This window comes from Hoplias malabaricus, chromosome 1, assembly GCF_029633855.1.
Source record: "Hoplias malabaricus isolate fHopMal1 chromosome 1, fHopMal1.hap1, whole genome shotgun sequence".
Lineage (NCBI taxonomy): Eukaryota > Metazoa > Chordata > Actinopteri > Characiformes > Erythrinidae > Hoplias > Hoplias malabaricus.
This window is the reverse complement of record NC_089800.1, coordinates 27444309-27461896: the sequence shown is the minus strand read 5'-3', so window position 1 is coordinate 27461896 and position 17588 is coordinate 27444309. Positions and strand designations below refer to the sequence as shown.

General features: G+C 41.6%; 1 protein-coding gene across 1 annotated transcript in view; it reads left to right on the top strand.

The window, feature by feature from the left end:
- The window catches only part of b3glcta (beta 3-glucosyltransferase a), a 153319-nt gene that overhangs the window by 69298 nt on the left and 66433 nt on the right, over nt 1-17588 (top strand). The window contains exon 4 of the mRNA XM_066677652.1: nt 10703-10812. Within this exon, the coding sequence (XP_066533749.1) occupies nt 10703-10812 (110 nt within the window). The remainder of the gene's footprint in view (nt 1-10702; nt 10813-17588) is intronic.

Sequence of the window (17588 nt, the reverse complement as noted above, 5' to 3'; positions counted from 1 at the left end):
CAGTAAACAACTGAAATTGTGCTTTTTTTTACATGGATTTCTAAAAAAAACCTCAGGATTATGTTCCCTCCCTGGGGAAAAAAGCTTTCCACCCTGTTCCATCAAAGACATAACGGTGTATGTGCAGCATGCTGTATTATTTTTCTAACACATATTAAACTGTGAAACATTATGTACTTTACTCATGAAAACATAGTTTTCACAGTTATTAATTCCTTAATTAAGTAGTAAATCATATCAACTCTTGCTACTACCAGTGGTACCCATAACACAGGTTGAGAACCACTGATCTAGGTCAATAAACATCAACAAACAGCTATAATGTTACAGCAGACTCGCAATAGTGCACAACCTGCCCTTGTATGAGTAGATCAACAGATTGTTGTGGCAGCAGGTCAAGTTTTTACTGCTGGACATTTTTCAAGCTAAAAGTTAGTCAACCTAAAGTAAATTTAAGCAATATATAGCAATAGTAAAGTCTTTTGTATATGGTATTATCATAGGAAAATACAGGGCATTCAGAAACCTCTTTCACATTGCGTTTATGTGTGCTGTTGGGTGTGAAATAAAAAAGCATTGCAACGTTGCTCTGGTGCACCATGTGCTTCAGGCCTCTTCTGGTGTGAAATCAGCCTTACAGACAATGAATGAATGGATGAAACGTTTTTTTTTTTTTTTCTGATGGTTTTTGCAATAGCCACGCTACACATCTAATCCAGTTAATATGATAATAGCTTCACTGAATAGGTTGTTTTCAGTCACGTGGTTTCGATGACACATGAAATCCAGATGGAGGGGAGGGTGCGAAAAACAGAATAGAGGAGACTGTACTGTGTTAATTTAGGTGATAATACAAGACAAATGTACAAACAAATACATCACAACACATGTCGGAAATGATGCTTATGTTATGGAGACTGATTTTTAACTGAACTGTAAGATTAGCTGCTATTGCGGCAGTAATCAAACTGTCTTCTTCTCCAGATGCCCTTTAACTCAGGGACATTAATTAAGGTTCCTTAATGTAACAGTAGGTTTTAAGTCCATCACCAGTGGACTCCACAGCAACCACAGAACTGAGCAAAATAAAATACTCTCTCCTCATAGACTGCACAATCAAGTTAGCTTTCCATTTTACATTAGATTGTGTGGTAGGTACATGGCGTCTGTCGCACCATTTAAGAACATGACTCTGCTGAACTAAATGCTGACTTCAGACATGTGAGGCTTTGAGCAGTGAGTACTGTGTTTTACACAGTTGTGTTGGTGCTCGGTCATTACGCTGGTGATAGATTTAAAACATCACCAGGGAGCCCAACTAAATGCAAATAAAAGGTTTCTGAACAGGGACCTGCCTCAGTCTTGTTCTGAGCATAGTCTGAGTTAAATTCTTGCACTTTTCTCCCTCATGAACAGCTTTTGGTACCTGATACACGTTCCTTGTGATTTATCGGTTGAAATGATTTTGAGCGACCGTAAACGAAGCAAACCACAGGCTTTATTCGAGCGACTCGAATCGAGAGATCCCATGTATAAAATCACTTCTTGCTCTTCATCTGCAGTTCACACAATCATCTGCAAACATTTTCGCTAGAGAAGTGAAAGTGAGGACAGCAGGAAATCATCAGGATTGGACCTGTGCTATAGGGGGGAAACTTTAGGAACTTCACCTCAGTGAATTTAACTGAATACTACTGTAGATGTTTGTTCATATGCTCAGAAGGCGTCTACATAAGTGTTTTATTACATCTGACATTAACATCTATAAAAGCATATTCCAGCAAGCAACTATTGTTTTGAAAACCACTTTAGTCAGTTTCAGCATTGAAAGGGTTATGATAAATATCTCTCGTTGGAATAAGCCAATATAGATATTTATATAATGAGTGTCTTGGAGTCTTATGACTGAACACCTACAGGAAAATATTGCTTACACAACTTTACCAAAAGCAGCACTTTTTCAGAGTGAAACTAGGCATGAAATTTGTAGATTGGTTCAGTATCTCTAAGGCATCTCCAGCAGACTTCCAAATAAATGGCTTTAATGCCTTTTTGATCCAGGCCCTGCCCAGAATACCCAGAGAATACAGATAATGCAGAAAGCGCTGAATGTTGAGTGCGTGTAGATAAGCAGCGTCAGTGGCTAGAGGTCCTTGCGAAGCTCTCGTTCCACTTTATTCCTCTGTTAAATCTGATCACTCCCACACTCTAATGAACTCATTCCAGACTGCTCTGCTGCGCGAGCACAAGTTAACTCCGCTCTCACACTCGTCCAGGACTAGGGTCCTCACACTCTGGAGATAAAGTGGGGGAAGCTTGAAGCTGGGAGCTGAAACACACACTCTTAATAGGCCTAGTTCTCTGGGTTTCTTCTCCGAGTCCGTGCCTCGGATCTCAGCCAGAGCACTCTTACACGTTTTAATTAGCCGCTTCAAGTATTTGCATGGGGTAAAAAAAAAAAAAAAAAGGAAAAGAAGTGGCGTCATAAAATGAGCAGTACGCTTCATAAATTATGATGAACCAGCAGGAGTTCTTCTCTGCTGCAGTTTCTCTTTTTTTATACTTCTCCTTCTCTTTTTTTAAAGGCAGAGCTGTGAAATGAGGCTCGTTTTTCGCGACGTAAACAAGGCAAGCTGGGCAGTAGGAGGCAAGCTGAGGGGTGACAGCCAGCTAATCTTTCTCTCTCTCTCTCTCTCAGAGCAGGCTACACAGACACAAGTATCAGGACGTGCAGGAAATAGCTGCCAGCTGCAGGGAGGCATGTGTAAGTCCACCTCCTTCATTACAGAACACTGACCCGTCCAGCTTCAACACGCCACGGGCCAAAAAGGGGTCAGTGTGCTCGCTGCAGCCGGTTATATTCAGGAGCTGCTGCGTTCTGCTCGTCCTTCTCTGTGTCAAAGCTCCTATTGATCTGCCTGGTCCTGCGGCTGTGGGGATTTACCTCCTGAACCTGACCGTGTCCATCTCTGACAGATCAGCACACCTCGGGGAGCAGCGCTCAGAACAGAAAACGTTCAGCTGTTCCCTCCTGCTGCTTTCAGAGCACACACCCACCTCTAAATGCCCTTCTGCTGAGGCCTTGGAAAAGTGTGTGTGTGTGTGTGTGTGTGTGTGTGTGTGTGTGCATGCATTTATTAAGGCTGTATTCCATCATGTTTTCTGATCCAGTGCTGTTATTGAGCCTGAGGTCAAGATTCAGTTTGATTTTTGATATTTTACATCCAATGATATAATATCCAAGTCTTAGGGTGATGATTAAATAATTATATAAATAATGCATTTATTAATAATATTAATCAATATGTTTAATAAAATTCACAGAACGTTTCCAAAGTTTGCTTTCTCGTAGTGCTGTATGTGCACTGGAAAATGGGAAACAAACTAAGTGTCTCAGTCCAAACGAGCTCAGGATCTCTCCCCCTCTATTGGCCGATCAGGAAAGGCCAAAAAACAGCATCTGGAAACATTAGGGCAGTGAAGGTACGTCTGAATGTTGAAAAGCATGAAAAGAGATGAGAATGTTGCTCTATTCCTCCTCTATAGGTTGGTGGCTTATTTTTGATGTTAAAGTTACAATGCTTAAGGAGGATTTGATTCCAATTCCGGAAAACCGCATGAAAGTAAACACAGATGAAAAGCGGCTCGAGTTACAAATGCATTTCTGTGGTAATTCAAACAGTGAATAAAAATTTATAGACAAGTTAAACTTCAACCATAAACAAGCTACAGTCGGCTTCTTATTGAAACACACCATTCCACGTTAAAAAATATGGAGCTTCTGAATGAACGCAAAAGGGGGGTTGGTGGGGTGTTTTATTGTGAGAGCAGTAGTTCTCCAGAATTGTGTACATGACCTTTAAGGCATTTTCATAGTCTTCCTACTTTCATTCCTAGTAGCTCAGCCTGAAGTCCAGCTGCTCTTGTGCTTCAGAATGTGAATGTGCCCCCTCAGTTGACTTCCATCTGATGTGACATATCAGGACAGTTTTCATTCTCCTCTTGCATGATAAACTATTCAGTGGTGTTGCATTAGCAGTAATTTGAAAAAGAATCAATGTGTTGGTCTCACATATGAGAAGAAATCACATGCTTTAACCAACCTACTGTGGCACTGTGAGTTTCAGTGGCTGGCGGAATTGGTGGCAATTAATATTTTTATAAAAGTGATGTCTTTAACATAATAAAATCAGATGTGTGTGTATGTGTGTGTGCCTCTCAGTTCCATTTAAAACCTCCAAACCTTTTGAAAGGCTTCACAGCAAATTAAAATGACCTGCTTGTCTCTAAATTCATTGTCCATTTTATCAGCTCCACTGACCATACAGAAGCTCTTTGTAGTTCTACAATTACAGACTGTAGTTCATACACTGCTCAGCATTCTTTGTAAGCCCTTTTTCACCCTGGTTTTCTATACTCAGGACCCCCAAAGGACCAACACAGAGCAGGTATGACGAGCAATATGAGAGGATCACTTTTTAAAATCCTCTGTGTCACCGCTGGACCAAGGATAGTCCACCAACCAGAAACATCCAGCTGACAGCATCCTGTGTCCACTGATGGAGGACTAGAAGACGACCAACACACACCGTACTGTCTTTGACTTTATATCTACAAGGTGGACCAAAGTATGTCAAAACAGAGTTGACAGTGAATAGGCACAGGGTTTAAAAACTCGAGCAGTACCGCTGTGTCTGATCCACTCGTACTACAGCAACACATGCTACACTACATTTCTGCTCTGTGGTGGAGGTCTGGGGGTCCTGACTATGAATGCAGAACACTAATACAGCTATGAAGTGCATCCAAGTGGTCAGCGGAGCAGATTAAGTGGACATTGAGTGTTATGGCTGTTCTGTGTATGTTTATGGGGTATTCAGAAAATGTATCAGGAGGGTCTTGAGTGGGAGCGCTGAACCTTAGAAACACAGTGAATGTGTCCTCATCTGACAGTGCTTGAGCATGAAGATGGAGCCTGTATTTAAAAGTGTGTATTTCAGCATCGTTTTCCTCCTGCCTCAGCAGAATGGAGCGGCGGTGCGAAATGTTATCTGGAAGTAGAGCAAGAGCATCGGATAATCAGCTTGCCAATCTCTCATTGTCCTCTAGTGCAGCTGTGATGACATCACTGAGAGAGAGAGAGAGAGAGAGAGAGAGAGAGGGTGGGAGTATAAAAAAAGAAACTAATTAAGGGTGAGTTTAACTGCTCTGGCCTGTACGCTAATGGCTTTCGATTAATCATCAAAAAATCGGAACGGCTGAAGGAGGCAGAGGAAAACTCCTCAGACACTTTTTCCCTCTTCTAAATGGACCCCATCACTCTCATCCCCCAAATCCCAGCCTCCCCAACACCACCCCCCATCACCTCTGTACATTCTAAACTCTCAGAAACCAACAGTCAGCCGTTCTGAGCAAAGTAAGCAATCAATAAATCTATTGAGTTATAGAGCGTGCGTTTGGAGCGTGGCCTTGGCCCCGGCCAGAGCTCTTCTTTGTGACAAAGAGGAGCAGAAGCCCCTCGACCAGAGGAACTCTGGTCCACTGCAGGATCAGGGGATGGAGGGAGAGAGAGAGAGAAAAGGAGGGAGGGGGGATGGATGGAGAGATTGAGCTGGAGTCGGGAGCGGGTCAGGACTGTGGGGAATGTGATTTATTTATCCAGGCATTGTCTGATTACAGCCATGCAGCATATGCTTATCTCTGTCTTGCTCTCTCTCTCTCTCTCTCTCTCTCTCTTTTTTTTTTTTGTCTGTGTTTTCTCCTCCCGGTTTGCCTCTTTATGATTGGCCAAGCTCTCTGAGGGGTGGGGTTTCTGTTCACACACACCCTGTCTATGTTCTGTTTATTCTCTGCCAGATCCAACCACTTTCTTAGTGGAACAAACTAAACAGGAAGCTTGGAACTCATTGAGGCCGGAGTCTGAGGGACAGGACAGACGCTGTAAAACAGTTTAAAGCTTTAGTGAAATTGCTCGAGTTGAGTTTTTTTTAAAGCATGAAGAATGTCTCTGAGTGTGAGATGAAGTAGGGGGCTAATGAGGGACTTGGGTTTGTGGATGACACAGAGGGTGTCCTTTTCCCTCCGGTGAGTTCTAATCTAATTGCGGTCTGTAATGTCCCTCTCTTCAACACTGCACTAAGTCTGATGGTTTAATAAAGGGTTTTTAAAGTCAAAGTCTCTCCTTCTGTCACACACTTCTGTCTCTATCTCTCTCTCTCTCTCTCTTTCACACACACACATTCTCTCAGCTATCTGTCTTCTCTCAATCTCACACTCATTCTAACTCAACCTTTTAATATCTCTATTGATCTCTTTATTTGTTTTTTTGTTTTGTTTTGTTTTTTGTCTGTCTTTCACTTTCTCTATTTCTCTCATATTCCACCTATTTCTCCCCATCTCTCCCGGCTTCCTCTCTGTCTCTTTCTAGTTGGCTCTCTCTCTCTCTCTCTGTTTCTCTCTGGCTCTCTCGTGCTCTCGCTCGCTCGCTCTGTATTCTAGCGAAGGGGCGAGAGTGTAGATAAAAGTGGCGAGTCTCTCGTTCAGAGAGATGTATTGCTGTGAATGAGGCGCTGGAGAATTGAGCTACAGTCGTCCCTGATGCTCTCCCCATATAAAGCATCTCCTCTTCTCCTTCACTGCTTTGTCCTCTCGCTCCCTCCCCCCCTTCTTTGCTCCCCCCCCTTTTTTCTTCACTCTATACTCTCAGCTCTGCCATATGGGGCGTCCTGGAAGAACACTCAGGTGTGTGCGTGTGTGTGTGCGTGTGTGTGTGTGTGTGTGTGTGTTTGTGTGTGTGACAGTGAGAACTGCACCTCTAAAGTAAACACAGGCTTCATATGTCTGAGGGAGATGGAGATAAAGGGTTGGAGGCTAAGCGAGTGTTTGGCTTGTGGGGAAGGATTTAGATGATAGCGCTGATGGAGGATGCTGCAGGAGTGAAACTTGGTGAATTTCGGTTCACAGTCGTCCTGCTGTTTCTGACAGCTCCGCCACCAAACAAAGACAAAATGATCTGGAGCACAAAAACCTCCAGAGCTCTAAAGCAATCACCAAAATCAAAAGCTGAACGATGTATTCCAGACAATTAGGCTTTTCATCACGGAACAACAGCCCACTCTGGATTATACTGTAAAGTCAAGGGGCATTTCACCAGGCTGTGGGTTAAACGTTATGCAATCTGCATACTACTATTACTACTACTATTATTAATAATAATAACAAAAATAATGGTGACATTCATAGCTTAAGAAAGATTAGAGAAGCAGGCTTTGGGACCCAAATGTCCCCACCATAGTTTGTGAACTGGGGGCTGGGGTAGTGATGAAAGTGCTCTCTCCTCCCTCAACATCCACAGCTGAGGTGCCCTTGAGCAAGACACCTAACCGTCAACTGCTCTCTGCCAACTAGGGATGGCTGCCCACAACTGTGTTTGTGCTTGTTTATTAAATATTATGTTTTTATTATAGTTGAATACAATTAAAAAAACTGCCATACATTTTTGTTCATTATATGTTTTGTTTTTTATTAGTATTATTATTATTATTACTTCCTGATTTTTTTCAAACCCACTTTTATTCTGTCCTGCTATCATACCACTAGTATATAAGTATGGAGCTCAACACGCTTCAAGCAGAACACTATCTGCTCAGTTCTTTTGTGTCTAACCGACAATAACATATTCATTGGCTGCTAGTCAACATTTTAGTAGCGCAAAACAGACAAAGCTCAAGCTCAAATAAACAAACATTACTCAGCCCTGCCCTCTACAGGTGTTCTCAAAAAATGTTCATACCGACCAGAGAGAGAAAGAGTCTGAGACAGACTGAGAGAGAGAGAGCGAGAGAGAATCTGAGAGAGAGGTTTCTGTTTCTCATATGCAATTGGTAAATAATCGATACTTTAGCTTTATGATGTAATAAACCCTGGGTGTCTGAATTTGCCCATTTGAGACTTGTCTTTGGAACAGAGCATTTTCAAAGCAGAAATTCTCAGCCAAGGTGCTGACTGCTTATTTCCTCCCTGATCTTATCTTGTGTATAAACGACACCACATGGACATGCTAACAAGGTTAAACATGTGACTTATTTATTTAAGGTGTCTTTTAAAAACTTTGGATCTCGATTTCTCACTAAATGCTTCCTTTAGGCTCAGAGCAGTGAGTGCACGTGGCTCAGGCCTCTTTTGTCTCAGTCCAAATCGATAAACGCTGGAGACTATTCACTGAAAGTATTACGCCATCAGTAGCAAAACACAGCCATAATTTTTTCGGCTTTATCTCTGGCTCCCACAGTTAGCCGCAGGTCACTGCAGCCGGAGCAATTACGGGCCGGTTCTCAAGGGCAGCAGCGGGAAGTCCAGTGTGTGACATTTAACTAGCTGTCGTCCCGCACCCCTTTCCTCCATTGCTTTTGTATCAGTGACCACGCAGATCTCCTGCTATCCATTTCTCCTTGTTCATTTCTGCCCATTTCAAAACTAATTGCTGCCCCAACACAGCCCTGGACCTGGCGAGAGAGGAGAGGCAGCAGTGGCGATCAATCAGGAGGGTGATTGAAAATGATTCTGCACATGCCAGATCGAATTCCAGGAAACAAGGCCACTGTGTGTGTGTGTGTGTGTGTGTGTGTGTGTGTGTGTGTGTGTGTGTGGCGGCAGGGAGCATCCACTGGGCACAAAGCCATGTTGACAGCCTCCTGTGCCTGAGGTGCTGAGGGGGAGGTTGAAGATCACCTCTCTAGCCTTGGTGCACTTTCTTCAAAAGAATGTCATTGAAGCAGGTGCGAAGAGCATGGGATTGTATTAACTTACTAAGCTTACTGTGACCTGGAATTATCTTTTGTAAGTCACAGAGGAGCTGGAACCATTATCTTTATACATAATATATATAAGACATATACACTGATGAGCCAAAAGATTATGATCACCTGCCTGGTATGGGGAGTCGTAACTATGGGATTGTGCTGGTGCAAGAGGGATCAGATCTGAACCTATTATGGATTGGAACACGCAGCGGGATGTTGGATGTTGTGGATGGGAATCGGAATCTGTGAATATCAAGTGAAATCAGGTAGTTTCTAAGTTCACGTAATGCAAGTATGAGTTTGTACAGTGTAATAAATGAAAAAGCAAGATTAAAGAAACACTAGATAATATTTTCATCTTAAAATTACAGCCTCAAAATCATTGTGATGCTTCACTGACCTGTAATAGGGAGAATAGAGACTTTGTCGTTGCTACTCTGGGCTCAGCACTACAGAAACTGCACTATGTAATTTTTGGAGGAGGGTAGGAAACAAACCCCCCTCCCCCCCACACACACACATCTTCCTCCTCTTCCCTCCCCGCTTATTTTCAGGACAGGGCTAGGAGCCTAGGGGCAAAAATAACACATTTTATCTTGTGTTCCTTTATTCAATTAAACAATCACAAAAAATCCTTCAAATTATTTGACTCAAACAGGCTTTGTTTAACCTTTCAAGAGCTGCAAGAAAAAAACAAAGCTGGTTAAAATTCAGGCACTCTGCCAGAAACCGGAATGAGAAATGTGAACCTGACCCGAGGCCGACAAATATTTGAGAAACAATGTCCTAACCCCAGACGTGAACAGTCACCCAGACAAATATTTCAATCTCTGATTCCCACAGCCACATCTCCACCAGCCTCAGAATAATGACACCACCTCACAGGGAAGATTGATATGTGTTGTGTGATGTGTGAGTCGTGAAGGCACAGCATGACAGACGTGCAGTTGGCTACAGTTCTTCACTACGTCCCAGTCACAAAGCCACCCCACAGATAATGATAAACTGCAGGTGAATTTCTTATGCGAATTTGAAATGAACATAGCTAGAAAATACACTAAATCCTATGACTGTTCATCACAGCTTTAGAGTCTCAGTTTTTCAGGACCATCCAAAAGTAGCAAATCATATTTTTAATTATTTCCTTAATATTGTGACTCAGATGAGATATAGTCCCTGCATGAAACCAGTTATGATCCAGAGAGAGGGTCACACTATGGGGGTAACCATGTTTACAATATATTAGGCACAGAATTTGAGACACTTTCTTGTTACTGAGTGTCTTTTTAACGCAGTGGTTCCTATACAGGGGTGGGGTGGGTGGATACATTGCAGGCGTATGTGGGACGACTAAATATATGGCACTGTATATTTAAAATGTTTCTGTTTTCCATTAGAATAAATAGAAGTATAAACTATATACTATACTATAATATAACTATACAGGCCTACCCTGTGTCAGAAATGGCTCCCTATTCACTATTCTCCATATTACTCATTATTATAGTGAACTGAATTCAGCAGGGTAGTTTTGGACAATTGTTTTGGACAATAACTTATTCAAGTTTTTACCAAACAGCACATGCATCATGGGTATCCGCTATACAAATTAAAATTCTGCACTAGGTTTTTGGACACTAACAAAATGTGGAACCCAAAAATAGTGCACTATATAGGGAATAGTGTGCAGTTTTGGACACTGCGCTAGTTTTGTGTGATTTGGTTGTGTGCTTTAGTGAATATGTTCCTCTGTGCTACTGTGTCTGCTTTAGTGGGCGTCTGGTGTGTGAAAGGCCTGAGGAAACATTGCTCAGTGAACTACTTTGAAAATGAGTGTTTATTCTGTGGTTTTGGGGTGCATGGTAATTGTGTGTGTGTGTGTGTGTGTGTGTGCTTCACAGGCCTGAGGGAGGTGGTATTTGTCATCCAGAGCCAGCGGAACTCCTTCCATGTGCAGCGAGCAGAGAGACTGAGAGAAAACCTGCTCCTACAGAGTGAAGAGCTCCGAGAGGTAAACACACAGACACTCTTACACACTCACTCTTAAGTCCTTTTCAGAAATGCTCGGCAACCCTGAACTTTTCAAGGCATTTCTCTGAGGAGCTGTATGTGAAAACACAAATGTCCAAATCAGATATACTGGACTTTAATAGGCTTGATCCTGTCAGCTCTCTAGTACAGTTCTTGATAATGTCTGATTGAGACCATGGGGGAAGTGTTTTCGTCTTTTTTCATGAACTTCCTGTGAGCACAAAGACATTTAAAAAATAAAATGAATGACAGGTCCAGACAGAAAGACTTTTATGCATCTTTCAATGATGACTTTGACAGTCATTTACAAGACGCCTCTTTTGAATGTGGAAATCTTACTCTTAGAGTCACAGAAAATATATTTGATGGACATTGGACAGATGACCACATTTATATGGAAACTGGACCCACAAGAGTGTCTTTTTATGGACTAGTATATTCAGTCCGAGCTGGCCTAATAATGAATATCTTAGGACATCTCTGGTCAGTCTGTGCTCACTCCTGCATGAGTATGCACCAAACAACACCAAATGAACTATGTCCAGTGAGTGGGTGAGAACATGTCTCACAGAGAAACCCACTACGTATAAGAAAGAGCAACTCTGATAATGAGTTTATATGTGAAAATTGATTTACTTATGTTTGAATTGAAAATATTATAACACAGAGGATTATGTATTCTGTTTTATATAAGACAAGGGGTCCAGAGCCTACCTGGAATTTTTGGGATCAATAGAGGAACACACACTTGATTGGGTACCAGTCCATTACAGGATATGATATGGACATTTTTGCTCAGCCAATACACATACCAACACACAGGGGAAACCCACACATACACAGGGAGATCATATGAAACTCCTCAAAGACCGTGACCTACTACACGTAATTAACTCATAACTCCAGACATTCCAGGGTTAATCTCAGAGAGCATGTGTGTATATATCATAAGCACAAAGGACTGATTTCATTTTAAAGGTGAACACATGCTAATCATGGCATTGTTTTGGCTGCTGTAGGCTACTTTAGCCAACAATAAGAACTGAAATATCAGAACCGTCAAAGAAGCTGAAAAATGAATCCCTGCCAGCCTGAAAACTCAGACCTGAGCAGGTCCTCAATGAAGGCCTTGAATCAGACGCTCGGTTACTCTGAAAGCCTTTGCATTTACCTTTCCACAGAGCTCAGATCTTCACCAAACAGAACACCCACCCACTTAGATAAACACCAGCAACCTTAAACATCATGTATTTTAATGGACATATGTTTCTCAGCTTGAAATTCAAGGCTAAATTAAGCAGTGCGTTCAAGCTTCACAGTGCTTGGAGCACAACAGCTGTGAGTGGAGTGTGCACTTGTTTACTGTGCACTTTAATTCAGTTGTTTTAAACTTTTGCTTGAAGCAAAGACGATGCTGGTGTTTTTAAAACAATGTACTAACCACCCCAAAGCCCAGACCTCAAAATCACAGAATTAATTGGTGGTGGTTTCAATCATGAGTAACTACATTCTAAGACAGAACTTCAGAAGTGTGGAAATATGCCTGCAGATTTCTTTTCAAGACAGATAGAAAATGGTGGAAATTTAACTGAACACATTACAATACTGAAACACTAATATTATATCTTAGTTGTTGAGTCTTGTGTGTATTTTTGTGTTTAATATTTCCAGCTTCTGGAACTTGATGGTGGTTTAAGCTGGAAATGGTTTAATTAATGGGTGGTCTCTGACTTTTTGCACACTATTGACTACACTGCCTGTATATTTGCCTTTAATAACACACTGTAATCTCTTGCACTCCATGCATTTTGGCCCGTATCACCGTTTTTTAATGGTCCTGACATGCACAGGACCACCACAGAGCAGATGGTATTTTGGTGATGAATCATAGCATGTCACCAGATCATGTCATTGCAGTGCTGCTTATGTGTGTTGCACTTGTATAAATGTGCAGGCGCAGCACATTTATCAGGCGCAGCATTGCCTATTGGATCATAGTGTGCAGTTGTGAAATGAAGCATATATGAACTCCATGTTCCTGCAGCTGTGCTAAATGTGCTTATCCAGGCTTTTACCAACACACACATGAACTGAACTGATTTCATACATGTCATGTTCAGATTAACTCTTAGATCTCAACCATCCACCTCCAGTATTTGAATATTTTGGCTCTAGGTAGACCTCTGACACGCATTAATCATATATGATGATTCATCTTTAATAGGAACTAGACGGAGCTCAGTATTTTTGATGCCGAGACCCTGTATCAGTGCCCAGGTTTGCGTTAAGAGCATTAACCCAGAACATGTTCTGTGTGACTGGAATAGCTTCACTCGGATGCAGTTGTCATGTTGGTTTTTAATGTGTGCCTTTAAGTCTGAAGCCAATTGGCTTTTGTCAAAGGCACTAAAAAGACCTTAATCATCCCCCCCCCCCCCCCCCCTTTCAGATAAATAGGGAGGAAAAGTCCTTGATCTGTTTGGTGCTGTTAGATTCAACCCTGAAGTCTTTCCAGAATAAAGACCATTGTTAATCCACTCTAGTGTTCCATTTTCATGTTGAGATGTGTCAGAAAGAGGGAGAAAGCAATGTGTGGTTAATTTATTCCAAATGCTGTGTTGAACAGAAAGCTCTTTTAGTATATAGTGAAGTCCAGTTAGAGGTTTCTTTATGTTGGTCATTAAGGACGTATTTCCATTTCCATCAGAAGGCTGCCACACACGTAAAAGCTAGGGCACCGTCGGAATCAAATATGAACATATATCTTGTAATTGTGTGTTTTGGCTGTAACTCATAAACATCATGAGCCACTGCCTTTACCAGAGTGTCTAATATCAGATCAGCAATACCTATTAGAGTTCAGTAGTAAACAGACAGTTTGATAGACTGATTGCATCCCATAACTAAACCCTGCAGTATGACTGATTAGCATTATTAGCATAACTGATTAGCACGACTCATTAAAATAAATAAGCAGCTACCCTTTCTTTCAGTGTGATGTTTTATTAGATTCATGTTACGTACGTATGTCCTAGAAATAGGTTCCTTTTGCCCACAAAGAACGGCTAATAAATATTTTCCAAATAAATTGACTGTCAGTTGTTTTTACTGCTGGAACAAGTCTGAGGTGGATAGCAAAATAGACAATATAAATGTTAATCACAATCTGTAGTTTTGTGTCCTATTTGTTGCACATGAGCACATTGAAACTTTTGAAACAAGTATAGCACATTTTATCCCTGCAATTGTGGGATTCCCGTGCAGCGCCCTCTGCTGGCCACTCTGAGTTTCCCTGTAACAGTCATATTGATGTGTGATAGAAAGATTCTGATATTTATTAATAAATAAATTAATACATTACTTGCCATTATGCTGTTAGTGGCAGTCGATAAGAATTGTGGTGTGTTATCCCTGTGTCTGTGTGGGTGTCCTCTGGGTGCTCTTTCCTCCGATAATGCAAGCACACATTTTGGTAGGTTTATTGGCTGTGTGAAATTACCCACCCATATGTGCCCTGAGATGAATGAATGGAACTGCCCATAGGTAAGAGTGACTGGGTGAGTGTGTGAAATAAATATCTTTTGTGTGCATGTGCGCGTGTGGTTGAGTGTGTGACATCCTGAGATGGACTGGCACACTGATCATGGTGTGTTCTTGGTTTGAACCCCGTGATACCTAGTAGGTTCCAGACCCACTATGATCCTGAATATTAAAAATCCTTTATGGAATAAACGTGAATTAACAAATGGAATAAATAATAAATTAACACATTTTGCATATGTATGCGCACTGGAGTTGTATTGAAGCTGTTATTGAGAAATGAACGTAGACAAAAAAGAGCCTAATTTACACAAGACCATCAAAACTAGGGATCTGATCTGAGTCTACATTTGTCATTGACATTATGTGCATCATGAAAAGCAGAAAATATCGGAACTTTGGAGGTGTGAAAAAATGTCCCCGCATATTTCTTTGAAAAACCGACAGCAAGTCTCTTGAAAAGAAACCAAGCGGTAATAAAGGCAAATAACTAACACAGTTACAGTCTAAAAAATGAGCCTTCTGTGTAACTTTCTGGTATTTGTCTGATGATGAAACATGAATACCTTATAGTTAATGGCCTTTGCCTGGAAATTGAATAAATGAAAGGCTTATCTGTTCTATAAAGCTAGCATCAGAACTGTGACAGTTATGAAATTTCACGAACCGTATACCTGTGATCTGCGCTGGAACAGCAAGGACGTGCTATAATCTCCATTTGTGTGCTCTACAGTATCGTGGAATTTACAAGCCGCTGTCAAAGTCTGAATTTACAGGGCTGGACCTCACGGTGATGGATAAATTGTGCTCCATTATGGTGACTTCAGGGCCATTTTCTTAAAGACGGAGCTTGTGTGTGAGATGGAAATGCACCTGTCTATTTTTATATCTTCAACCGTTCGACCCAATACTTGAGTCCTCACTCTGAAAATCTGGAAAGCTGAGCTGTAATACACTCGGAACACTGTTCCAGTTCAGAGAACCCTCTTCCCCTCCTCTGCCTCTGATCCTTTTCTGACCGGATTAACCAACTTCTCGCTCTCCTCCAAGGCTATTTCTGTTCACCTCTTTGCAGCTGCTGGATTCCACTTTGCGAATTTTATTTTTCCCCCCAGTACCCCAAAAGAACAGGATGTACTGCAATGCTTTTCATCAAGTGATTGAGTTATATAAAGGCAGTTTATTTTGATCCTTGCCAGCCACTTTCTGGCTCTATTATTTCCCCTCTGTCAGCTCCCCCCAGCCTGGTGGGAGGTATAGTTTGATGACTAATGAGTGTAGAGCAGGTTCACTCCCTGTATTCTTGCTGTAACACACTTCCAAGGGCAGAGGATCTTGAAGATGTGTCGGTGGCATCACCCCGAAAACCCGAAGTGTCTCTCGCCTGCTCACTTGACAGCGCTGTCACGATGACAACCCTTGACAAGACCTATAACTCTGGCTTAATTTGGGGAAATCACTAGCACAATCCTTCCCCCTGAGCTGGTCTGAGGTAGAAGTGTGGCTTAAAATAGCAGCAGTCCTCCCTCCAGGTTAGATCCAGGGATGAATCCCAGCTGCACTCTGTGTGCTAATGGCCTGAGGTCCTCAATTAGCTATGTCTTTATGGGGCAGAATCCTTGCTCTGTCCATCACTTTGAGCCATCCTTGACAAACGTGTTTAGTTCTGCAAATCACATTCAGAGACTAGTGGTCTCCTCAGAGCATGTTGAAGCTCTACCCATAAAACAGTAATGACCACCTCAGCTTGTGCTGTCCCTCGGTCAAGGGGGTGCTCAGGGCAGAATAACGCATGAAAGCATGCTGTGAAATCTGCTGTGAAAGTGCTTATTTATGTCCTTCAGTAGAGTAGTCTCTAGAGTGAGGTTTTCTGGTTTAAAGAACTCTGATGTATCTCAAAGTGGAAATTTAAAGGTGAGCTGTAAAAATTGTGTATATTGGCTGAAGTATTCCAAAGACACCACAAATGTTCTATGAAATGATACAGCCTGGTATTAACAGTTGTAATGAATCCATTTGGAATCCATCCAATACATTTTTATGATTTTTTTTTTGCCTAATATTTAGCCTGTTCTAATAGCCCTTCCTCTCAGATTAGTTGGTTTTTGATTGTGAGGAGTGATTCAGCACCCCAGATTGTTTTGGAAACCCTCAGTCTTAATGGCTAGTGCACTCCAGATAATTTTTGTCATGCTCTGATTTCTAGACAGCTGAACTGCTCTCTCGGCTCTCAGCTGGATTTATTAATACGAATCCGTGGTGTCCTTAATGTGTTTAAATAATAACAGATATCATTTTTCAGTGGCAATATTATTTTTTCCTATAATGACATTCAGACCATGCTCAGTTTCACAAAGCAGGAACGTGAAGTTCTTCTTCTAAGAAGTCGGCTTTGTTATAATTGTTTATAAGAATAATCAGAAACCTCAGCTGCTTTCACGGGTAACAACCTCTTCTCTTCTGGGAAGGCTTTACGCTAGTTACTGGAGTGTTGCTGTGAGGATTTGAATGTTGTTACTTTTCCTCCTACTCCCGCAAAGAGTTGCCAAAAAACACACCTTGTGGAAACACAGCCAGCATGGTCAATAAACTACACAAAAACTTGTCACAGTTTTTATGCTAGATGGGCACGACATGCCCATTTTACCAAGCGTGGGACTGACACCAGTGGCACACAATAAGTGCAGCCCCAGAAACACACAGAATTTCACCCAGTGAGTGTTTTTTGTTTTTTTTCTTCATGCATCCTGAGCAACTATTCCATTTTTAGTGTTAATAATAAATTTTATAAGTACAAACCAAGCTTGTAGTGTTACTAGGTGTTGAAATATTTAAAATACATTGATCCAAATTCAACATCACTGTCAACATTTTTGATGGGCAGACCCAGTTTTATAGTTGTCAATCACTTGATCACAAATGAGGCCAGTGGAAAAGTTCAGGCTAATTCTAGGAGTTTAGGGACTTCCTGGGCTTTGATTCATCACCACGCATCACTGCCTCTACAGTCGCAAGATGAATAATTTAAGCCAACCAAACAATGTGTGTTTTGCATATTCGTCATGTTTTTTGTTTTTTTTTAAATCTGTCTCCACATCTGAGTGGCCTACATTTTAAATTATTAACATTTTATTCATAGCAAAACATTTCACTACAGCACAACAAATCCCTAAAAGCGTTCATATCTGACTCTGGAGCAGTGCAGGTGCCGGCAGA